The sequence below is a fragment of the Pristis pectinata genome, chromosome 33 (assembly GCF_009764475.1).
Source record: "Pristis pectinata isolate sPriPec2 chromosome 33, sPriPec2.1.pri, whole genome shotgun sequence".
Classification (NCBI taxonomy): domain Eukaryota; kingdom Metazoa; phylum Chordata; class Chondrichthyes; order Rhinopristiformes; family Pristidae; genus Pristis; species Pristis pectinata.
The window spans coordinates 9,065,813-9,092,328 of NC_067437.1; the positions used below are offsets into that span (position 1 = coordinate 9,065,813).

At 44.6% G+C, this 26,516-nt stretch overlaps 1 protein-coding gene across 5 annotated transcripts in view; it reads right to left on the minus strand.

The window, feature by feature from the left end:
- Positions 1–26,516, minus strand: part of LOC127585467 (potassium voltage-gated channel subfamily C member 1-like) — a 202,438-nt gene that overhangs the window by 130,793 nt on the left and 45,129 nt on the right. For all 5 annotated transcript variants that reach the window (XR_007958511.1, XR_007958510.1, XM_052042937.1 and 2 more), the window contains exons 3-4: positions 24,892–25,825; positions 5,472–5,666 (exon numbers count right to left, since the gene is read on the minus strand). Coding sequence is in view for 3 of the 5 variants with exons in the window: in XM_052042937.1 (XP_051898897.1) it covers positions 5,472–5,666; positions 24,892–25,825 (1,129 nt within the window). In the remaining 2 variants the exon portion in view is untranslated. The remainder of the gene's footprint in view (positions 1–5,471; positions 5,667–24,891; positions 25,826–26,516) is intronic.

Genomic DNA, 26,516 nt, shown 5'->3' on the forward strand with positions numbered 1-26,516 from the left:
ATCAGTGTAGCATTAGGTTAAGTGAGTGCTCAATGGGCAGTGCAGATCTGGTGGGCCAAGTGGCCTGTTCCTGCGCTGTGTGACTAGGACTCTGAGCCCCAGAGAGTGGGCTCTTGAGTGCAGTACCAAGCAAAATCCAGGCCCATCTCATCCTGACGAGGCAATGGCTCGTAATCTAAAGTCAGAATTCAGGACTACTTATATCATCTCTCAGAGTCCAATTGTAACATCCGACAGGTATTGTGGCCTGATGCAAGTGACCCAGTGGTAGTGCAGGGTTAAATGAGTAGATCAGTAACCCAGAGGCCTGGACTCTGTAAGGAACTGAGTTCAAATCCAATTAATAATCTAGAGTTCACAAAAAAATAATCGACAATATTTATGCCGACCATTGTAAAAGAACACATCTGCTCCAGTAATGTCCTTCAGGGAAGGATACCTGCTCCCCTTACCTGATCTGGCCTATCACAAAATGATATCTATCATGATTCTATCACAGAAACCAGCCTCCCCTCCATGGATTCTTGTCTATACTTCCCGCTGTCTCAGGAAAGCATCCAACATAATCAAAGATCCCTCCCACCTCGGTCATTCTCTCTTCTTCCCCCATTTCATTGAGCAGTAGATACAAAAGCTTGAAAACACGCACCACCAGGCTCAAGGACAGCTTCTATCCCACTGTTATAAGACTATTGAATGGACCTCTTGTACGATACAGATGAACTCTTGATCTACCTTGTCAGATCCCTTGCACTTTATTTGTCTACCTGCACTGCACTTTCTCTGTAACTGTAACACTATATTCTGCATTCTGTTATTGCTTTTCCCTTTGTACTGCCTTGACGTACTTATGTTTGGAATGATCTGTCTGGATGGCGTGCAAACAAAGCTTCTCACTGTATCTGGGTACATGTGACCATAATAAGCCAATGACCAATCACCAATATGTGATTTCAGGCCCACCCCATGTAGTTGACTTAAATGACCCAGTAAGCCACTGAGTTCAGGGACAATATACGTTGACGCAGGGTCTTCGACCTGAAATGTTAACTCTATCTCTCTTTCCACAGACGCTGCCTGACCTGCTGAGTGTTTCCAGCATTTTCTGTTCTTGTTTGAAATAAATATTTGTCTTGCCAATGATGCTGAGACTCTGAAATATGAAATTAAAAAGAAATACATAGGGCCATCCAAGGGTACTGTAGACACCACGTGTGGTTCACATAGAATTAGTTAGGGATGACAATCACACATGTGCCCCCCGCCTTATGCACACACTTGTGTACCTGCCTGAGTGCAGAGAGGCACCCTTGCACACTTGTCTGTTCCACACCAATCCCATGCACTAGCACTCAAGTGTATTGGAAAACCCTTGCAGTGCTCCCTGGCTCCGTAAGGGAAAATTCCCAGACGGGAATTGCAGCCTTCCTCTCCCCACCTGTCTCCCAAATTAGGATTCAAAGGTTGCTCAATAAGCAGATTACTCTAATGATGCCTACAACAGGTCTCCTTAACCAGGCAATGATCCACTTTTCCATCAGATTTAATGCTACCTTTCTTTGGTACATTTATTACCAGAGTCCACTGTGGAAATCTAGGGTTTGTGATTCAAATCCCACATCAGAGACCTGAGCATGTAAACCTGTGCTGGCTCTCCAGTGCAGTACCGAGGGAGTGATGCACCGATGGAAGTGTTGTATTTTAGTTGAGATGTTAAATTCCTCTCTCAAGTGAATGCAGAAGATCCGGTGACACTGGTCGAAGAGAAGACCTGGAGTTATCTCCAGTGTCCTGGGCCAAAATTGATCCCACAATCAGCCAACAAAACAGATCATCTGTTCATTATTACGCTGCTCTCAGTTAATGCGTAGTACAATCCCATCTTTGTGGGATCATACTGTGCATTAACTGGCTGCCACATTACAATGGTGACCACTCTTTAAAAAGTGCATCAGTGGCTGTGAAGCCTTTGTAACATCCAGAAAGAAATGGGAAAGGTGTTATGGAAATGTGAGCCTTTCTTTCTTGCAATGAACTGAGCCCTCTTAGTTGGGCTTTCTACACCTGAGTAAGTCAGGATTAATTGCTCGTCAAGACTGATCCTTGCGCCAGAGCAGTGGGAGACCATGGTGATTGATGGTTGTGGGGGGAAGAGGAGAAATATGACAGACATCCATTGGTTGGTTGGGTCATCTGGGCACGATTGGGAAGGGAGACAGGGAGAATATTGGTCTTCCACACAAGGCTTGGGCACATCAATCCAACCCAGAACATGATAAAGAACATTGGCTCACAATGCAACGCTATCACATTGATAAAGCCTCTCGATCTTGCTCAACAAGTGACTAATTTCACCAATTCCACAGGGTAAGAGTTTTCCATTATACCTGTCCGCTGCTTCACTATATCATCATTTCTGCTCTCTAGATCATAACACTACCATTACCCCTGCCATACCCCACACCCTCGTAACCCAGGAAAGGAAAGCGATGGTGCACACATTGAAGACAGGAGGATGTCAAAGATTATGTGATGGTTGAGTGGGTGAAAGCCTTCATTCCAGCTCACGTGCTGAATGCCTCTTCCATTCCTAGTCATCTCTGGTTGTTAACCTCCATAAGGGTCCTTGGCAGTGACCTCAGAGTGAAGGTGCCGTATATCTCAATTCATTATTCAAGTTTCCTGAATACCGTTAATAGACTAAAAACATCCTTTTGATTTTATTTATAGATTGGTATAATGTCTCAAATCGTTCCCCCATTAAGTTACAGAAAAAAAATCGAGTGTTATTCTACCTCTCGTATAAGGTCCCAAGAGGGTTTCTGAGGGTTCGATGACCATATATTTTTTATTTTCTTTTTATGCTAATCTTATTTTGAGCAACCATGTATTAATTTCAGCTCCACATCACTGCCAATCACAACTTTACCAGTTAAATTAAGGATATTGAATGATGAATTTGAGTGGTGTGATGGCCCTGGGCCAATAACTGGGGCCAACATCTGGGTTTCAGAAGCAGGAAATTTGTTTGATGAGCTACAGGGAATCCTGACCTTTCAGATTTGGGTCGGGGAGTGGGGTTAGTGGGATGGAGATGGTGGGCTTTTACAAATTGTTTTTAGGAATTCCCTTATGGTATAGAAGGTGGCTATTCAGCCCATCAATTCCATGCCAGCACTCAGGGCAATCCTATCAATCCCATTCCCTCACTTATTTCCCTGTAATCTATTCTCTCTCAGATGCCAATCAGCTCCCCCTGATTTTCCTACCACCTGCCTGCACACTAGGGGCAATTTACAGCAGCCAATCAACTTACCAACCCGCACGTCTTTGGGATGTGAAGAACCCAGAGGAAACCCACGTGGTCACAGGGAGAACGCAGAATCTCCACGCAGACAGCACCGGAGGTGTCGGAATCAAACCCAGGCTGCTGGAGCTGGGAGACAGCTGCACTGCCTGCTGCTGGCTGTCCCAATGGAATGGGCCTGTTGAAAGACTTCCATTCTGGGAAATTGGAGCTCCTTGGTGAAGCACAGTTGATTGAGTGGGGTTTCAGCAGTGCATCAGCAATTTTCACCAAGGGTGTCACACAGTGTGCTAGCTCCCTCGCTGGGAATTTCATACTGCCGAGTTATCCGTATCCCAACACTTTTTCCCATTCCTTCCATCCAATTTTTTGCTGTGATCACTCCCTGCCCATAAACATGGGGATCTAGAGCTCAGCAGGGAGGAAGTATTACCTCCATATCCCACGGTGCGGTGGAGAATGAGGGCAGGCCAGAAATGTAGTATCGTTACCAGCCAGTTCCAGGCAGAGCCCAGCAGGAGACGTGGGGAGTCCCAGCCTTACTCAGGAGTTTCTGCTGGATCTTAAAAGGGAAGGAGCCGCAACATGTTCCAATGTGGTCCATGGCTTAGGAGGCAGAGATGATGGATGCTTTGGCTGGGACAAGTAGTCCCATGTCAGGAGATGCAAAGCCTGACAGTGGTGAGGCAGTTGGGGTAAGTAGGATTGGCTAATTGGACATGGGGTCCAGAGTTTGAATCAGACTGAGTTTGTCTCAGTTCTTCAGTGTGAAGGGTGTAAGTGTTTATAGTGGTTGTGTAAGTGTGTGTGTGTGTGTGTGTGTGTGTGTGTGTGTGTGTGTGCATATGTGTCCGTGTGTGTGTGCGTGTCTGTCTATGTGTGTATGTCTGTGCATGCATGTGTGTGTGCACATGTGTGCGTGTGCGTTTGTGCTTGTGTTGTGTGTATCTATGTGTGTGTATTTGTACATGTATAACACTGCATATATGTACATGCATGAAACCTTGAGGGTGGGTGGGACTGCATTTGAGCTTACGTATGACTATGTGTATGAACATGTATAAGTCTGCAGATGCATGCAGGTGTGTATCGACTTGGTGTATGTGTGCGTGTCTGTCTGTGTGTTTGAGTCTCCATATGATAGTTCAAGTGTAAGATCATGCACGCCTGGCCACCTCAGTAGCCATTAAGCACATTGAGGATGTGTGTGTATGCATGTGCAGAATATGTATGTGATTAACTTGCCAGTTCAAAATCAAACAACCTTAAATTTTTGCATGTCTGTACACATGACTGTGTATATGTAGGCATGAATAAAACTGCATGTGTGAAAATGTGTTTCTGTGTCCATCTGTTTCATCAGAGGACAACATTGGGCTCAACCATACTGTTCCCAGAATTAACAGTTTGCTGCCTCAGTTCACACATGGACTGGGGTACAGACAGTTCCTGAGTGACTCCAGCCCTGACCAGATCAGTTTCCCCATGAGGAAGTGGGGTAATGGGAGCAGGATTCTTCCCACATCCCTTTTCAGAATAGGCAGTGTCGCCTGGCTTAGCTGAGCCCAGTTAACTTGCAGTGGGAATGAGGAAATGCTTACAAAAGAGTGGCGTCACTGTGGGTGATAAGGTTTCCTCTAAGTTTAGGCCTCGGACTATATCTGTTCTCATTGTTTACCATTGTAAAATGGACCTATTCCTGGTACCCATCCAGGTGAGCAGTGCATCAGCTCAAGGGGACAATTAACCAACTGTTTTTAGTGTGGGAATGTGGGCGCACACCTGAGGAAGGAGACCAGATTAAAAGGGACATGAGTTGGTTTATGGAACCAATCTGACGGATTCAATTTATTGAGGCCAGATTTTAAATTCTGGACATTTTCTTATGAAAACCAATTCAGGCTGAGTTAGATTTTGGCCTGGTGTGTTCCGGATTATTAGTTCATTAACCGTGTGGAAATATCCCTTGGAGAATTGCTGAGTGTCAAATCCGAGTGAGGAATTCCTCCCCCCACCTTGTAGATCACCTCAAGGACCCAACGGAGGCCAACCAAAGAACGCCATCGCATTGCGCCCGTCCACTCCCCTCCCGCCAATCTGTACTCAGACTATGGACCTGCTTGTATCCCTCTTCCGTTTGGGCTCGAGGGACGTCATGTGGTACCTTTGCGGATACTTCCGTCGGGAGAGTGTTCAAAGTCTCCGGTGGTCAACAGGAAGCAGGCTCTGTCCCGGGCGTACCTCTCCCTTCCTCCAGGCGTGACTGGCTGGTTCTCTTCCGGTGACAGTGCCTGGTCAATTGTTGGACAATCCTCATTGGCCAAAGCAGCATTAGCAGCGTCCCCATTTTGCTTGGGATCTTACAAACATATGCACAGAAAAAGAAAGAACACACATAGGCTGGTTATTGGTTAGACTCACCAAACATTCCCTCAAAATTGACTGCAGATATCCCAAAGGACTTTGGTATCCATAGTCTCAGATCTTTAAAGGTGGGAGGGTAACAAAGAAAGTCAATTCCTAATGCTTATAAATGGCTCAATGGTTGGCACTCTTGCTTCTGAGTTCAAATCCCAGTCCAGAACCTTGAACACACAAGTCTAGGCTGATACTTCCAGTAATGGACTGTTGCACCGTTGGAAGTGCCATCTTTCAGTTACGTTGTTAAACTGAGGCCCTGTTCACTTTCTCAATCGACAGAAAAGATCCCATAGTAGTTCCACTGAGTTACCCCTTATGTCAATTCCTCATTTAATCTCACTAAAACAGAGAACCTAGCTTGATGTCCCTTGATTTGGACATTAACAACAGTGACTGGTTTCCCTGCATAAGGAAGGATTTACTAATAAATGGAATAGAAAATCAGGATAAATCTCTTTAAAATCCAAGGCTCCTGGGTAAGTTTTGTAATGTTTATCCTACTGATTCATCACCTACTGGATAACACACCATCTACTCCTCCCAGCCTCTGAGTAAGGCAGTGTTCACTTGAGACACCTCATCCTGTGTAACACGCTTTATGGCCCTAGACATCTCTCCTTGAAATACAATGGATGTACACAACTCCCTAACACACCACGTAATCTCTACAGGAAATAGCAGCACAGCGAGATTGGGCTGGTACCCTGGAGGCCTGGCTTAATAAATGTGAGACATCAGTTCAAATCCCACAACAAAATTTGCAGTGACTTAGGTAATTCTGTGGTCAAAAAAATCAGTATCTATAAACGCTGACCATGAAACTAATGGATTGTCGTAAATCCCCATTTTGTTCACAGATGCCCTTAAGGGAAGAACTTCAGAGAGAACTTCAGGCCCTTGCAACTGCTTCATCATTAAATAAGGCCATGGCTGATAGAACATAGAACAGTACAGCACAGGAACAGGCCCTTCAGTCCACGATGTTGTACCGAACTAATTAAACTAGTAAATAAATGCCTAACTAAACTAATCCCTTCTGCGTTCACAATGTCCACATCCCTCCATTCTCTGCACATTCATGTGCCAATCTAAGACCCTCAAATGCCTCTATTGTATCTGCCTCCACCGCCACCCCTGGCAGCGCATTCCAGGCACCCACCACCCTCTGCGTAAAAAACTTGCCCCGCACATCTCTTTCAAACTTACCCCCCTCTCACCTTAAATGCATGTCTTCTAGTATTAGACATTTCAATACTGGGAAAAAGGTACCAGTTGCCTATTCTATCTATGCCTTTCAAAAGAGAGGGGAGATCTTAGAGGTATACAAAATTATAAAGGGTATAGATAGGGTGAATGTGTACAGGCTTTTCCCCCTAAGGTTGGGTGAGACTAGAACTAGAGGACATAGGTTTAGGGTGGAAGGTGAAATATATATGGGGAATCTGAGGGGGAACTTCTTCACTCAGAGGGTGGTGCGAGTCTGGAACGAGCTGCCAGCAGAAGTGGTAGATGCGGGTTCAATTGTAACATTTAAGAGAAGTTTGGATAGGTACATGGATGGGAGGGGTTTGGAAGGATATGGTCCAGGTGCAGGTAGATGGGTCTAAGCAGAAGATCATGTCAGCATGGACTAGATGGGCTGAAGGACCTGTTTCTGTGCTGTAGTGCTCTATGACCCTATAACTTCTATCAGTTCTCCCCACAACCTCTGCCGCTCTGGAGAAAACAACCCAAGTCTGTCCAACCTCTCCTTATAACACACGCCCTCTAATCCAGGAAGCATCCTGGTAAACCTCTTCTGCGCCCTCTCCAAAGCCTCCAATTCCTTCCTATACTGAGGCGACCAGAATTAAATGCAATACTCCAGATGCAGCCTAACCTGAGTTTTATAAAGCTGTAACATAACTTCTTGACTCTTGGAATCAATGCCTTGACTAATAAAAGCAAGTATGCCATACACCTTCTTTGCTGATCTTTTACCTCAGAGTCTCATTCTGCACAAACCCTTCAATATATTTAAATGCATCAATCTCCACCTTGAATGTAGTCAGCAGACACACTCTGCCATCCTAACCTGGTCTGGCCAATTAATGATTGCAGATCAAGTCTAATCTTCTTGGCATTTAACTTCCTAGCTACATACACAGCCATCCCAAACCACTGTGATGTAGGATCAACTAGGCATGGATTTAGACACAACCCAGGCAAACAAACCTGCAAAGACCTGCTCCCCTCTGTCTTCTATGGACATGAAACTGGGAGAGCAGTTACATAGATTGGTCAAGCAACATCGTGATGGTCATTCAGCCACACTAGTGCTCTGCCACCACTACCCCACCCAGCAGAGGTGTCCTTAACATTGATACCAGACCCTACGAGTCTCATGACACCAGGTGATCGATGAGCAAGGAAAACTCCCAAGATGTGGATGTTGCTGGCAATGCCAGCACTTATTGTCCATTGAGGAGACAAGAGAAAATCACATTGGTGGGTCTGTAGTCACATATAAACCCATCTGGATAAGGGTAGCAGATTTCCTTTCCTAAATGATAGCAAACCAGAATCATTGTCATGACTTTTGTTTTTTTTCCCTTAAAAGTTCAGATGTTATTTCTCCCTCCCATGCTCTCTCGGCTGATAAATCAGGGCTCTCGCAGGATGAACCCTAGATGGAAGAAATACCAGGTCAGTAAAAGTACAAAAATCAGTCTGGGTGTGGGCAGGCACAGTAGCATAGCAGTTAGGGCAATGCTATTACAGCGCCAGCGACCCAGGTTCAATTCCGGCCACTGTCTATAAGGAGTTTGTACGTTCTCCCTGTGTCTGCGTGGATTTCCTCCTGGTGCTCTGGTTTCCTCCCACATTCCAAAGACGTACAGGTCAGGAAGTTGTGGGCATGCTATGTTGGCACTGGAAGCGTGGCGACACTTACGGGCTGCCCCCAGAACACTCTACACAAAAGATGCATTTCACTGTGAGTTTTGATGTACATGTGACTAATAAAGAAATCTCTATCTCTCTAACTTCAATACCCATCACCAAGAGGAGCTCAATAGCACCTCTGCTGGCTGACTGCAAAAGGACAACAGCCTGAATACATCTGCAGCAGGTGGTGGGTGAGTCAGCTCAAGGGATTAAACCTACTTGACCTCATCATCACCTGCGGCAAAATGCTCTGTGTACCACAGAACTGGTAACTACATGGTCCTTGAGGAGATAATTTCTGTCTTCACACTGAGGACATCCTCCATCTTGTCATACTCATGGAGTCATACAGCACAATCACAGGCCTTTCAGCCCACCAAATCCACACCAGCCACCAAGCACCCAGTTACACTAATTCTATTTTATTCTCCTCAAATTCCAGTCAACTCTCCAGATTCTACTTACACATTAGGGGTGATTTACAGCGGCCAACTAACCTAGCAACCCACAATTCCCTGGGATGTGGGAGAAAACCAGAGCACCCAGAGAAAACACACATGTTCACAGGGAGAACACGCAAACTCCATACAGAGAGCACAGGAGGAGGAGCTGTGAGGCAGTGGACAATTAAACAATTTACAGGAGGAGGAGGCTCATGAACATTCCCATCCTCAATGACAGCAGAGCCCAGATCATGAGTGCAAAGAAAATGGCAAAGGGTTTAAACTATTTGTCATTCTGGGATACCTATTGCTGGTCATGAAAATTGCGTGGATGTTTCAGTACAAGGTCATTCTGTACCCCAGCACATGTTGATGAACAGAGGGACCTTGGGGTTCAAGTTCATAGCTTCCTGGAAATGGCAACATAGGTAGATAGGGTACCGAAGAAGGCATACTGCATGCTTACCTTCATAGGTAGGTCAGGGCATAGAAAGTAAAAGATGGGGTGTTATTATGCAACTTTACAAAACACTGCTTTGGCCACACTTGGAGTATTGTGTGCATTTCTGGTTGCAACACTGTGGATGGATGTGGTTGCACTGGAGAGAGTGCTTTCATGAGGATGTTGCCGGGATCAGAGGATTTTAGTTATGGGGAGAGGTTGGATAGGCTGGGTTTGTATTTCTCCTAGAGCAAAGGAGGCTGATTATATAAAATAAGAGGCATAGATAGGGAAGGTAATCAGAATCTTTTTCCCATGGTAGGGGTATCAAAAACAAGAGGGCACAGGTTTAAGGTGAGAAGGAGTCCTACAGGGATTTAGTAGCTGTTAGTGTAATGCTTTACAGCGCCAGCGACCCAGGTTCAATTCTGGCCGTTTTCTGTAAGGAGTTTGTACGTTCTCCCCGTGTCTGTGTGGGTTTCCTCCGGGTGCTCCGGTTTCCTCCCACATTCCAAAAAAAACCGTACAGGTTAGGAAGTTGTGGGCATGCTATGTTGACTCCGGAAGCGTGGCGACACTTGCAGGCTGCCCCCAGAACACTCTACACAAAAGATGCATTTCACTGTGTGTTTCGATGTGCATGTGACTAATAAAAATATCTTATCTTATTTGAAGTCTTTGTACAGAGAACAGCTGGAACGACTGCCAGAGGGGGTGGTGGAATCAGATACATTCACTACATTTAAGAGACATTTAGACAGACATTTAAATAGATAAGGCATAGAAAGGTACAATCTTAATGTGGGTAAATGGAATTAGTGCAGATGGGCAAAAGGGTCAGCATGGACGTGGTGGTCCAAAGGGCCTGTTTCTGTGCTCTAGGACTTTATGGCTCTTTGACTTATAGGTGTTAAATTTCTGTGTCCCAAATGATGTCGATAGTGGTGTGATGCTCAAATGTTTGCACTAGGGTCTTATTAGCGATTGGTACTGTTCATTCCCAGAAGAACCAGCTTTAAATAAGGCCAAAGGCACAAACTGATTGTTGTTTAAAGGGTCAGATTCACCTCCTCTGCAGTAATAGAAAGAGTACTGCATATCTCTCTGCAAAACAAATTTCAAGTAGACTGACCACACTGGGATCGAAGTCAGCATGGTCCCAGGTTTTCTCAACAGGTTCCCTCTCAAATTAAGTGCCGAGAAATCAAGATGAAATCTTGAAAAATAAAGACTGGTGGTTCTTTGGTCACCAGATGAGAAGCAAGTAAAAAAACTAGAGAAAGAGATTGACATTGTAGGTGGAACCAAAATCTTCTCCGGCCAACATCTATGCTAATCCACAAAGTAATATTCACTTGTATCTGAACACCTCAGTTCAAGCTGCCTATGTTATTCTCTAAGTCAAAGTCAGGGTCACTTTCACAGAAACTTGCCTCAGGATCCTTCCAAGTGGTCTGTGTTGAGATGGGCCACACGTGAGCCTCTTCTGCTCACTCTTGCACTGCAGGTAGAAGAACGCTCAACCAACCTTCAAATTTTGGCTGACACATTCAGATGTGGAATGTGTATTTGGCTGCAGTGTGGGGCTCCCAATAATGCAGGTCTTCGTAAAGGACTCCTTCCTCCCTGGCAACTTCCTATCATGTCCTTTGGAAAAGGGAATTGCTTCCTGCATACAGTGTTCTCTGGAAGACTGTGCCGATTCCTCTGCCAGCCCCTGTCCCATCAGTTCACATGCATTCATTCCTTGCCAATACTCTGCTGTAGCTAAAGGAGTGTTGGCCGTAAATGAACTGTCCTTTTATGGGCTACTTTCTGAGCTCAGAGCTATGAGGGAGTTGCTACCATGTGGGAAATTCAGTCTCTAATGCCCGCTGTGCCTGAGAGTTGCAGTAGTGCCATGTTGGAAGAGGCACTGACGAAATTTATGATTTTTTAGAGCTCTTTAAAATCGGGCTATTGCTAATTATGTGGTAGTGCCAAAGAAACAGTACAAATGAATTCCTAGGACTTCCTTTCTAATGCGACTCCCCTTTGTTGCGGACAGAAAGACACTGTTTAAAAGGATACAAGGTTCTGGTGAACATTTACCCCACAACTGACAAAGAGTCATAGAAAGTTACAACATGGGAACAGCACATTTGGCCCAGCAAGTTCACACCAATTATCAAACACCCATCACCAATTCACCTATTTCTTGGAGAATTGGATTCTGTTCCCCTGGTAATATATAGCCCACACTACACTTGATCGTGTGTAACTCACCTCCCATGTGCATCTGTGTATCACACTACCTGCATGATAAAATTTAACCTGTGCAACCAATTGTCCAGACCAGACACTCTAATGTTCATGGTAACATACCGTCAACTTCACACTACCCAGACCTCTGTGCTATGCACAGTCCTCTCCATACACACCACCGATCTAATTTACTGCAAGCCTTTGGATCATTGCAACCACCTGATCTAAGAGGATGAATGGATCTAATACCTACAGGTGCCCAAGAGAAATAGCACTTTTTTTGTTTTTTTGCATTTTTGTAGTATTACAAACACATCCAAAGTTGCATTGATTACAGATCAGCAGTAAAACTCCTTTAATGGAAATGCACCATAGGTGAAGTGAGATTCTGTAGAAGACAGGAAAAAGGAGTTGTTGAAGTTGTAATCAGAAATGTTTACAATCAGGAGTGAAAATATGGATCCTCAGTGGTGCAAAGATTAGAACTAGAAACTGGGTTTTAGAACTCCATTGAATATAAGTGGATGGCACACTGGGGCGGCTGGTAGAGCCACTGCCTCACACCTCCAGTGACCCAGGTCCAATCCTGACTTCCGGTTCTGCCTGTGTGGAGTTTGCACGTTCTCTCTTTGATCACGTGGGTTGCCCCTGGGTGGTCCGGTTTACACCCACATTCCAAAGACATGCAGGTTGGTTGGTTAGCTTGCCACTGTAATTTGCCCCGGGTGTGTAGGTGAGTGGTAGAATCTGGGGGGGTGGGGGCGGTGGGGGGGGAGTTCTTGGCAATGTAGGGAGAATAATAGGATTAGTGTAAATGGGTGCTTGATGGGGGATTTGATGGGCTGAAGGACCTGTTTCCGTGCTGTATAACTCCATGATCTCCCACTATATAAATGAACCAACCAAATATGTGGAAGATCACAACCACTGCCTTCAGTCCAACCACCAGCTACTTAACAACTGCTTGAGGATGTACCAGACAGCTTACAATCTCAATATTGTAGTTGAATTTCAGGCTTATATGCTCCTCAATGGTAAAAATATTTATTTCCATCTTAATAACAATGCCTGGCCTAGCTTCAGGACGCTCTGTTGTTTCAAACTTCATCCATGCCTTTGGAACCTTCAGAATATTCCATCACATTCCTGACTAAATCCGGTTCCAATCTCCCTTAACTTGAGGCAATGCTAAACCCTGTTGCAACAGACAATCTGCTGGAGGAACTCAGCGGGTCGAGCAGCATCTGTGGGGGGGGTTGGGGGCTGGCGAGGAATTGTCAACCTTTCAGGTTGAAACCCTGAAGCTGCTCGACCTGCTGAGTTCCTCCAGGAGATTATTTGTTGCTCCAGATTCCAGCATCTGAAGTCTCATCTGCAGCTAAATTCTCTTGCCCCAATTTCCAACTCATACTCAGGCCCAATCACCCATCACACTTGTGCTCACTGATCTATAATGGTTCCCCAGTTATCATTTTAAGATTCTTATTCTTGTTTTAAAATCTTTCCAATAGTTTCCCTCCTTGCTATATTTGTAATGCCCTCCACTGTCGCTCTCCAAGATATTTGCCCCCTTTCCAATTCCAGCCTCATGAAACTTAGTCGCTCCACCACTGGTAGTCTTAACCTCGGCAACTGCCTCTCTAAACATCTCCGACTCTCTACCTCTCCTCCATAACCTGCTCCTTGCAATTCCATGGTCACCAGTCTGTTTTATCTGGCGGTGTCAGACTTTGCTGAGTAATCACTTTCACAAGTCACATGGTATGTCTTATATTAACACTGCTGCATAAATGCAAAATGTCATTGCAACATAGCAACACACTATGTCAGAGGAACTCAGCATGTCAGGCAGCATCTATGGAGGGAAATGGACAGTCAATGTTTCGGGTTGAGACCCTTCATCTGAATTATTGTAACATAGTGTCTAATCCATACAGATCTCTGAAAAATCAGTGCCCAGTCAACACAGAATCCACTGCAACACTTGTAGAAAAGGAAAATGTTGCAGATGCTGGAAATCTTAAAGAAATACAAAGAACATTTTAATTGTTTAAAGACACCAGGAATCTTCCTTCAGAGTGTTTCCTCCCCTTCCTCCAACTCTTTTCCTATAAACAAGCAACTTTTGCTTTTCCCACATCTGATTAAAGTTTATTAACCCGAAAACCCATCTTTGTTTCTCCCTCCACAGATGCTGCCTGGCCTGCTGAGAACTTCCTGCCCTTTGTTTTTGATTTCCAATGAGGAGCTGCAAAAGCAGATGAATACTGTGTAATCTTCAGAGAAGAGTCTACATGACCTTGAGATGAAGCAGCTGCCGGGGACATTGCCCAAGGGCACTGCATAACTATGCATGTCCATTCTCCCCATAACATTAAGGATGTGCGTGGGCACCCTTCCAATGCAAAGTCCTTAATGACCCCCTGTTTCCCTAAGGAACTCCTGTCATGATGCCCTGGGATTGATTTAATTAGGTTCCAAACAATATAACCAGTCTTTGAGGTAAGACTGCCTTGTAGCCTCTGATTTCAGTTTTACTGGAGCTCCTTAATGACACATTCAGTTAATGCGGGCTCTATCTTCAGGTCACCCCTGGAATTCAGGTCTCTGAATCACATCTTTAACGAGGTCTGAAATCCAAGCAATCTGAGCAGGTTATTGGTGAGGAAGTGCGGCCTGATAGCACTGTCACTAATGTGTTATATAAACTGAGGGTAGACTGTAGGGACATGGTAATTGGCCAGGTTTGATGTCGTTGACTTTTATGACCAGAACGTAACCAGGGCAATTTTTCACTTTGTTGAGTAGATGTCAGACACTGAGAAGAAATACAACTGTCCCCCCCCTCCCCACCCGATCCAGTTCAAAGACACGTTTGGACGATCATACCAAGAACAGCATCAGGGGTAAATAAAAATGAGCTAACCTGCTGAAGGTACAAGCTAAACAGGTAAAGGGCCATGCAATAGGTAGAGATTTAAACGGATCAAACCTCTGCGAACCTGGCTCATCCATTTGTGAATGGTCATATCCATAGTCATACAGTATGGAAATAGGCCATTCGGCCCATGCAGACCATGCTAACCATCAAGCACCTGTTGACACTAAACCCTTTTTTTTGAATAATCCCCACATTCCCATCAACTTCCTGCTGGATTTACCACTCACCAACACAATATGGTCAGTTTTCAGTGGTCTATCATCCCCTACATTTATGGGATGAGGGAGGAGACTGGAGCACCCAGACAAAACCATGCAGTCACAGGGAGAACATGCAAATTCCAGAGAGACATCAAAGTCAAAATTAAACCCAGGTCGCTGAAGCCATCGGGCAGTAGATCTATTAGCTGCGCCAATGTGCCATACAATCCGCAGCTAATAAGAGGACATCGCTGCCCTCACAAGGCCAGCTCACAAGCACAAAGGGCAAAGCACACTTGCAACCATTGCCATCTAAAAATAACATCAATAATCCATCTCAGCCTTCTCTCATCACCACAGGAGCCTGCTCTCAGTCAATCTGATTCACTTCTTGTGATATGGATGAATGCAATGGATATAACAAAGGCTATGGTCCCTACAACATTCTGTGTTAGGACTGAAGACCTATACTCCAGAACTGATCAATCTTCTTTCATAGATGTTTTACCATGTACAACCCTGCAATTTACCCGACAATGTGGAAAACTGCTGATATCCAAAAAACAGGGTGAATCTCATTCAGCCTAGATTGCCGTCAGCCATCTGCAAGTGATGGGAGGTGCCATCCATGGTTTGATCATGCAGCAATTTCTCACTCAGTTTGGGTGCTGCCACTCAGCTCCAGATCTCAATTCAGCATTGGTCCAAATACGAACAAAAGAACTGACTAAATAAGTGCGAAGAGAGTGACTGTCCTCAACACCACGTCGGCATTTGACCAAGCGTGACATATCAAGGAGTCCTTGTTAATTTGAAGTCAATGGGAATTGAGGGGGAAACACTTCACTTGATAGAGTTACAGACTGCAGAAAGGAACAGGAGTGTTGCTGTTGGAAGTCATTTATCTCAGCCTCATGTCAATGTTGAGGGGCCCGGCCATCTTCATCAATGACAATCCCTCTCCCATTATAAAGAGGTTGGGATGCTCGCTGATGACTGCAGTGTTTGGGTCCATTCCGAGAATGAAGCTATCCATGTTTGTATACAGCCAGGCTTCGCCAACATGAGCTGATAAGTGCCAATATATTTTCATCACGTGTCACACTATATCTTCCTCCAGCTGGAGAGGGCCCAGCCAGCCACCTTTGACATTCATCTAAACCCTGGAGACACATTGACCAGAGACCTAACTGGACAAGTCACTATACAACAAGGTTATCTTGCAGCAAGTAACTCAATTCTTGACACTGCAAAGCGTTCTGGACTTTGTGTGAATAAGTGCCTTCTCTTGTGAACACCCACTCTCTTCTATTACGTCTACCTGTGGCACAGCAAGATGAGCTGCTGCCAGCTCCACCCTGACCTGTCCATGCAGAGTTTGCACGTTCTCCCAGTGACCATGTGGGTTTCCTCTGGGTGCTCTTGGATTCCTCCCACATCCCAATGACATGCAGGTTGGTAGGTTAATTGACCGCAGTGAATTGTCACTCGGGGAGTCGTAGAATCTGGGAGGAGTTGATGGGAATGTGGGGAGAATAAAACGGGATTAGTATATGATGTGTAAATAGTTGGTTGATGGTTGCTGTGTACTCGATGGGGCTGTTTCCGTGCTGTATTACAATGACGGGCCCCTGGAAGAGATAATTTTTCTGTAGCCATCCAATGAAATTCTTGTAACATTGGAGCACAACATAATAGAAACATTATAAAAACTTCAGTCAGTTCTTCCGGTCCCAGTGGGACTTGTGTCATGTTTTGTTACTTTCCCTTGGGAAGGTTTACTTTATCTGAATACAAAATTAGGCCAGATTCAGAATGAAATCCAAAATGGGCCTGATTTAAATGGCCTGCTGATTTAAATTTTCTGCATAGCTGTTTCCAGAACATTCCTCCTGTGGCACACAATTAAGAGAGAAAACAAAATGAAACACTACTGAACTGTAATGTGACGAAGTGTATACTGTGTGATATAAGGTCACAGTGAAGAGCTTATTACTTTCTTTGAAGGCACTGCCCCTTTGTTAATGGAACTGTGCTGTGTGCAAACTAGCTGCTTCATTTACCTGCTTAACAATAGCGCTAACACTTCAAATGAATTAATGCTATGTGAAATTCTCCCAGGGCAGATGCAGCATGGATTAGAAACAGAGTAAAGTTCACTTGACACTGGCCCATCAAATATTCTAGGGGTATGATGGAATAATTTACATTTGCCTCGATGAATGCTGCTCCAACAACAGCCAGGAAGCTCTACACGATCCAGAACAAAGCGACCCACTTGATTGGCTCCCCATCCACCACCCTGTAGGTGGATGAAACAGAGGAAGCAGGTCCCTGAGAATTCAGCAATTTTCATTCCCTCTTCCAAGTCTCACATCAACCTGACTCAGAAATATATTTCGCCTCCCTTCATTATCTTTGCGTCTGACTCCTGGAACCTCTTACCAAACAGCACCATGGGAGCACCTTCACCCCACGACTGCAGCAGCTAAAGAAAACAACTTCTCCAGGGCAGTTAGGAATAGGCGATAAATGCTGGTCTTGCCAGAGGCAACACACACCATGAATTAAAAGAGGGAGCTATCCAATACACTATCAATCTCTGTGTTCAATACATTCGACAACAATTGAACGGTCATAACTATCTGTGTACAGAATTCACAAACCTTCAATAAGCAGTCAACACCCCCCTCAAGAATTTTATATTTCAAAGACATCACCCCTCATTCTTCTGAATTCAAGGGAATGTAAGCCCAGTCAACTCAATCACAGAACGACCCCCATCCCAGGGATCAGTCAAGTGAATCTTTGTTACACTCTCTTTAAGTCAAGTACATCCTTCATTAGTCAAGAAGGTCAAAACACTACATTATACTCCAGGTTTCATCTCAGCAAACCCGTATATTAACCCCAACAACATTTTTTTATCCCAACACTCAAACATTCTTGTAATAAAAGTTAACATACCATTTGCTTTTCTAATTGTCTGCTGTACCTTAAAATGTTGACTTGCTGCGATTCTGTACATCTACATCACTTTAAATACCACTGCTTCTCATCTCTCATAATTTTAAACTATTCAGCTTTTTTAGTTTTCCTACTGTGGGTGCACTCACACTTCCCCACATTATACTCCAGCTGCCATGATTTTACCCACTCACTTTTACTCACACCATGTTTGTACCCACTGTCTATATATCTTTGCTGCCTCCTTGCATTCTCCCAGCTGTTCCCCTTCCCACTAAGCTTTGTATCATCAGCAAACTTGAATACATTACACTCAGCCCCCTCACTGAAGTCATCAATGTTGACTGCAAAGTTGAGGTCCATCATTAGTCTTTACAGTGCTCCACTAGATACATTTCCTGCCACTCAGCGTATGACCTGTTTATTCCTCCGCTATGCTTTCTATCCATTAACCAGTCCTGAATCCATGCTAATATATTATGCAATCTACAAGCCCTATTTTTGGATAATAACATTTTGCATGATACATCGGCAAATATTTTTCAAAAATGCAAATACAATAGATCTATGCTCCCATTAATGTTCCCTGCTAGTTGAAACCTCAAAAAACTCAAAATGGCTTGCCAGATAAGATTTCTCGTTCATAAATCTATGTTGAGTCTGCCCCACCATCTTGTGATTTTCACTTATACCACATCTCTAACAGCAGATTCCAGCATCTGCATTATTGCTAACATCAGGCTATTTGACCTATAGTTTCTTGTTTTCTCTCTCCATCTTTTCTTAAAGAGAGGGTTTATATTTGCTCCTTGCAATCTGTGGGGATAATGTGAAAGATCGAAACCAATGGGTCCGCTATCTCTGTAAACTTATGATAGAATTGGAGTCATACAGCATGGAACAAGCCCTTTGGCCCAATTGGTCCATTCTGGCCAAGATTCCCATCTAAGTTAGTCCCATTTGCTCGATTTGGCCCATATCCCTCTAACCTTTCCTAACCATATAATTGTCTGAGTACCTACTAAATGTTGTTAATTTACCTGCCTCAACCACTTCCTCTGGCAGCTCATTCCATATACTGACCATTCTCTGGATGAAAAGGTTGCCCCTCAGGTTCCTATTAAATCTCTCCCCTCTCACCTTAAACCTATGCCCTCTAGGTCTTGATTCCCCAACCCTGGGAAAAAGACTGTGCGCATTCACCCTATCTATGCCCCTCATAATTTTATACACCTCTATAAGATCATTCTCCTACACTCCAATGAGAACAGTCCCAACCTGCTCAACCTCTCTCCATAACTCAGTCCCTCGAGTCCAGGCAACAACCTCATAAATCTCCTCTGACTCTTTCCAGCTTAATGGCATCTTTCCTATAGCAGGGCAACCAAAACTGAACACAATATTCCAAATGTGGCCTCACCAACATCCTGTACAACTGCAACATGAATCCCTACTTCTATATTCAGTGCTCTGACTGACAAAGGCCAGCATGCCAAAAGCCTTCTTCACCACCCTGTCTACCTGCGATGCCACTTTCAGGGAACCATGTACTAAGATGTGGGCCGTCTGCCAAGGGATTATTTTGCTTTTAATCCCATTAATTTATCCAATATTTTATTAATATTATTTCACTTATTTATTAGTTCCCAGTCTTCCTGGATTGATTTATGCCTGATAACATGAAGAAAAATGTGTTTAATGTCTATGCCATTTCTATATTCCACTTCATAATTCACTCTGTCTCTGCCTATCTGTTTTACATAGCTATAAAAAAATTATAATCTGTTTCTGTGTCTCTTACTAGTTTATTTTTATATTCTAATTTCTCTTGTTATCAATTTCTTGGTAATCCTTTGCTGAATTCTAAAATCTTCCCAGGCTCATTTTAACAACATTATAAGCTTCTTTTAAACTGGCACCATCTTACTAGAAAAAGTTGGGCCATTCTGCCTATGGGGTCTTCATTCCATAAGGAAATGTATATTCATGGAAAAATATGTATTGTCATTGTCTTTGTGATTACTTATTTGCTATTATTTTTACTCTAGTTTCTACTCAGCCTGCCCTATGTACCCATATAGATTTCTTTGTTCATGTTAAAGAGATTTGAACTTAATTAAGTCACTCTCAAACTCAATTTAAAATGCTGTCATACTATGATCTGTCTTTTCCAGAATTGTTAATTAACTAATGCACTGCATATCAATAAATGTAAAATGGTCTGTCCCCTGCTTGTTTCCTTGATATGCTGATCTAGAGAACAATGAAATCTATGACTGCATCAGGATACAGCATAGTAGTGGTTAAGTACAGGCCATCCCTAGGTTATGAACACCCGATTTACAGAACATGCTCTCATAATATTACTAAATTGAAAAGTCTGACATATGTTCATACACTGGTTCCTATGAATGGCAGAACTAGTATCCTCTCTCTCTCCCTCTCCAGTTTTGGTAATTGTTCTTTCTTATCAGTCTTATGTGCTTTTGATGCCATTCATTGCAATACTGTGGAGGTACGGTTACCATATTGAGTGATCTTTGTGTCTTTTCTGACTTATTGACAAAATTAACTTATGGACATCTGTAAAAACAGAACCCGGTTGTTACCTAAGGATGGCCTCTAACTGGATGGCTATATGGAGGTCTAGACTAATGATCTATAGATACAAGTTTAAATCCCACCATGGCAGCTGGGGCATTTAAATTCAGGTAATTAAATAAATCTAGAATTTAAAAGAAAGTCAATATTGGAACTATGAATTTACTGGATTATCGTGCAATCTATTTGGTTCATTAATGTCCTTCAGGGAAGAAATCTACTGCCCATCTGACTCCAGACCCATCAATGTGGTTGATTTGTAACTGTCCTACAAAATGGTCTAGCAAGCCACTTGGCTCAAGGGGCAACTAGAATTGGACATTAAATGCCTGCCTTGTCAATGACACTCTCACCCCATGAACAATCATAAAACAAGTGAACTTACCTCTACAGTGTTAGTGCACAATCAGTTTGCCAATTCTACATGAAATAAAGTTCCCATGACTATTGTATCACCCTTGATGCATCCTCCAGTAATTTCCTGACCTACACTCTGCCTGATGCCTTACTCTCTGTTGGTGAGGCTTGGGGGAGGGGGGGCAGTGAAGAATATAAACTATTCCTACAAACGCTTTTGTCTCTTGTTCCATAGTTCCACCCAAAATGACCCGACCTCTTGATTCTTCCAGCTAAGATCCCAATCATTATCGTCTACCCTAACCACCTTCCTTCATTTCCACTTGCCTCTATCCTCCGAAAGTCAAGCGTTCTGGAATATCTCATTCCTAACATTGTTCTCTGCAACCATAGCTCCATGATGGCTGGATATTAATGTCCATTAATACCACATTGCACTGCTAATTCATATATTTTGCTGGAAATATGTTCCACGTTCAGATATTGTGCCATTTTGTAGTTTTCCTTTGAGTCATTTTGATCACCAGTGTCCTTTGCAAAGCTCTCAATCCGCTCCTTGCCTACATTGCCATTTATTTACTACTTTGATATAAACTCTTTGCATTTATCTTACTGCTTTTGAATTTACCTTTTCTTGAATCCTAACCTTCACTAGTTTAAAGACTCATTAACTTGCCCTAGCTGTTCTACTTTCCAGTTTCAGGGTAGTCCCTCCCAAAAGAACATCTTATTCCCCAATATTGGTGCAAATCTCCCATGAATCAAGACCCCTCCCTTCTGCACCACTGTTTTAGTCACACATTCAACTCTTTAAGCTGTACGATATCACCACAATCATACATGACCATGGTTCTGCATTTTAATTTCAACCCTAGTTCCCAAAACGCTTACTGAGGAAGATCATATACGTCTGATTTGGATCACGATAGCTGGATCCTCATCCTCTCACACCCAGTCTCTCTCCATGGCGATGACTTTAGATCTGGCATTGGATGGGTAACAGGGCCTTCAAGACAGGGAGCAGGGTTTACCCATTAAAAGTATCGTGCCTGAGCTGTGGCTCCATGGGCCACAATTGGTGGTTCAAGCACAAAAATCTAACCTGAAACCCAAATCCATTACTGAGGGAATGCAGCACTGCCAGAGGTGCCAACATTTAAGTCAGACCCTGCTCTCTCAGGCTGATACAAGTGGTCCAATTGCATTTTAAGGAAGAGTCGGGCTGTGTGTTGACTGGACATTATATTACACCGGAAAGGTGCACGGATTGGGTAATGTGTTCAACAGTGAATTATGTAAGGATGGATGGCTCTTTACCTCTCTCATGGTCGTATGATAGTTGACTGAGTGACTCTTGCCTCAGAATGGATCTCTTCTCCACAAAGTGCATTTTATGTGAGAACTTATTATGCAAAACTTTACTCAAAGTGCAAAAGAAAACACAGTCACTTCCCATTCTTGGTATCAACTGAGGTGAATGGACCGGTAGCTGGTTACTCCAGAGTAACCTTTCACAAGCACCAATCACTCTCCAATGGCACTGTAAAGTACAGTTGGGTTTCAGTGGGCTCCTTGACTATAGAGGGCATCACTGGCAAAGGTCAATCTCCAGCAACCTCAGCCCAATGGCTATCAAGGGAATCTAGAAAGGGTCATAGAGTCATATAGAACAGAACCTTTCACTATCAAGCTTCCAGCTGTATTAATCCTACACTGATCTTATTTTATTCTCCCCGCATTCCCAACAACTCCAGATTCTGCCACTCACCTACACATTAGGGGTAACTTACAGTGGCCAATTAACCTACCAGCTCTCATGTCTTTTTGGATGTGGGGGAAGATGAAAGTGCAATGGGGGAAACTCACACAGTGCAAGGAGAAGGTCCAAACGCCACACAGAGAGCACCAGTCACTGGATCTGTGAGGCAGAAGCTCTACCAGCTGGGTCACTGTGCCACCCAAGGGTGTGACAAGATACTCAAGGCAGAGACCACACTCGTCCAGAGAGGTGAAGCTCCAGTAGAAGTAACCTGATAGCCATCGGCAGGAACCCTAGGATATTGTGGAGGAGAGGCACTATGGTGGGTGAGATTTGAAATATATCCTTGGTCCCAGTACTGCAAATATAGTCCTCTGCTTCTCAATTTCAGTCCCATTGACCTCAACAGAGCCAAATTTCCGAAGCAGAATACAACACACCTAGATTACCGTATCCAAGATGAATATTTATACTTGGGTCTTTTTGCCTTCCCTTATCCAGGGTCCAACAGTGCTTATGCCTTCTTCTTCCCGGGGACAGATCTGCCAGCTGAACTCAACAGCACCAAACCTGGAGAGATCGGTTTTCAATTAGCCAGCAGATAAACCATCAGATCCTGGTTCATTGGTAGCACAGTGCTAAAGCTTGTAGAGCTAGTGCCTCACAGCACCAGAGACTCAGGTTCAATCCTGACCTCCAGGGCTGTCTGTGTGGAGTTTGCACATTCTCCCTGTGACTGTGGGTTTCCCCCAGGTGCTCCGGTTTCCTCCCACATCCCAAAGATATAGGGGTTGTGGGTTAATTGACTACTGTAAGTTGTCCCTAGTGTGTAGGTGAGTGGTAGAGTCTGGGGGGAGTTGATAGGGATGGTGGGAGAATAAAATAGGACCAGTGTGTGATCGGAGTAAATGGGTACTTAATCTCAGTGGGCTGAGGGGCCTATTTCTGTGCTGGCTGACTCCATGATTTAGAGGAACAACACCTCATATTCCGTCTTGGTAGTCTCCAATCTGACGGCATCAACATCAATTTCTCTAACTTCTGGTAACCACTCCCCGTTTCGCGCCCCCCCCCATCCCTCTGGCGTCTTTACCCCTTCTCTTTCCCATCCCCCACCCTCACAACCTGCCCATCACCCACACCTTCCTCCCTCTGGTTCCCCACCTCCTTCCCTTTATTCCATGGTCCACTGTCTTCTCCTACGAGATTCCATCTTGTTCAGCCCTTTGCCTCTTCCACCCGTCACCTCCCAGCCTCTCACATCATTCCCACTTCCCCCATCCACCTACCTTCCCCCCTCACCTGGATTCACCCATCACCCGCCAACTCGTGCTCCTCCCCCTCCCCCCATCCTTTTATTCTGGCTTCTGCCCTCTTCCTTTCCCGTCCAGATGAATAGTCTTGGCCCAAAATGGCGACTGTTCATTTCCCTCCATAGATGCTGCCTGACTCGCTGACTTCCTCCAGCATTTTGTGTGTGTTGCTCCAATTTAAAGCTTTTAAATTTAATCTGTTGGCTGTGGGGTTGCTTAGCTCAGTCTGTGAGGAGCCTGCACGTTCTCCCTGTGACCATGTGGGTTTCCTCCGGGTGCTCCTTCCGCATACAGGTCGGTAGGTTAATTGAGCACTGTAATCAGGCACTGTAATTGTCCGTAGTGTGTAGGTGAGTGGTAAAATCAGGTGGCAGGGAATTTATGAGAACCTCATAGAGGTTTAAAAACTCACAATGGGCATACATAAGGTCACAGTCTTTCTCCCTGGGTAGGGGAGACTAGGGGGCATAGCTTTAAGGTGAAAGAGGAAAGAGTTAAAGGGGACCTTTTAAGGGGGTCGTTTTTATTTACACAGAGTTTGGTGTGTCTGTGGAACGAGCTGCCAGAGGAAGTGGTAGAAGCAGGTTCAATTACAACATTTAAAAGACATTTGGACAGGTTCGTGGTTAGAAAAGGTTTGGAGGGATATGAGCCAGACCCAGGCAAATGGGACTAGCTCAGGTAGATACCTTGATCAGCATAGAGGAGTTGGGTCCAACAGCCTGTTCCCATGCTGTATAATTCTATGACTCTACGTGGGGAGAATATGAAATGGAATTATTGGTATTGGTTTACTATTGTCACTTGTACCCACAAATTAACCCATGATTAGTGTAAACGGGTGGTTGATAGTCGGCGCAGACTCAATGAGCCAAAGAGCCTAGTTCCATGCTGTATCTCTGGATAAAATTCAAACAGAGCCAGGGTGCAGACAGAGTCCAAGATATATACACACCACAAAGAACCCTTACCTGCCCGGTTTATTTCGATGATCTCCTCTTGGGCAAGAGGGCAGGAGTCACCTTGGGCACTCCTCTGTGGGGACTTGATGTCAGGCTTGCAATAGTTGGGAGAGCCTGGCTGGGGTGCCCGGGGAATGTGCTTGTTCTTCTTTTTTGGTAACTTTTGCTTGGCCATGGCCAAGGAATAGTACATGCCAAAGTTATTGACAATGACAGGAACCGGCATGGCAATGGTCAGCACGCCAGCCAAGGCGCAGAGAGCTCCCACCAACATCCCAGACCAGGTCTCCGGATACATGTCCCCATAGCCCAGGGTTGTCATGGTTACCACTGCCCACCAGAAGCCAATGGGAATGTTCTTGAACCTGGTGTGCCTGCTGCCTGTTATGTCTTCAGGGTCAGCCCCTATCCTCTCAGCGTAGTAGATCATGGTGGCGAAGATCAGGACCCCAAGGGCCAGGAAGATGATCAGCAGGAGGAACTCATTCGTGCTGGCCCTCAGTGTGTGGCCCAGGACACGAAGCCCAATGAAGTGACGGGTGAGTTTGAAGATACGCAGGATCCGGACGAAACGCACCACACGCAGGAAACCCAAGACGTCCTTGGCAGCCTTGGAAGAGAGTCCGCTCAGACCAACCTCCAGGTAAAAGGGAAGGATGGCCACAAAGTCAATGATGTTGAGGGTGTTCTTGATGAACTCCTTCTTGTCGGGACAGAACAGGATGCGCATCAGGAACTCAAAGGTGAACCAGATGACACACATGCCCTCCACGTAGGTGAGGAACGCCTCCGTCTCAATCTCCACATCCTCCACCACAGTGGTGACATTGTCTGTGACGATCGTCTCCGTCCTGTTCACCAGGTGGTTGAATGCTTCGTGGGTCTCAAGGCAAAAGGTGGTGATGGATATCAAGATGAAGAATAGAGATGCAAACGCCACGTACTGCAAGGAGGAAATAAAAGAGGGAGAGGCAAGTTAAGAAAATCAGAACAAAGAGTGCCAATGCATCGCTAAGCACTGGGTAAGAGGTTTATAGCTCACCTGTCATGCTGATATCTAGGATCTGGAACATTGACATTGTTACCCTGCCCCCATGATGATCTCTACTCCTGCAGGGACCCCTGCTCTTTGTGATTTTTATAAATGACTTGGATGAGGATGTGGAAGGGTGGGTTAGTAAGTTTTCTGATGATAAAAAGGTTGGTGGTATAGTGGACAGTGTAGAAGGTTGCTGTAGATTACAACAGGATATTGATAGAATGCAGAGCTGGGCTGAGAAGTGGCAGATGGAGTTCAACCCAGATAAGTGTGAAGTGATACACTTCGGGAGATCAAATTCGAAGACAGAATACAAAGGTTAATGGCAGGACTCTTAGCAGTTTGGAGGAACAGAGGGATCTTGGGGTCCATGTCCATAGATCCCTCAAGGTTGTCACGCAGGTCGATAGGGTTGTTAAGAAGGTATATGGTGTGTTGGCCTTCATTAGTCGGGGTATTGAGTTCAAGAGCCGTGAGGTGATGTTGCAGCTCTACAGAACTCTGGTCAGACCACACTTGGAGTATTGTGTTCAGTTCTGGTCACCTCATTATAGGAAGGATGTGGAAGCTTTAGAGACGGTGCAGAGGAGATTTA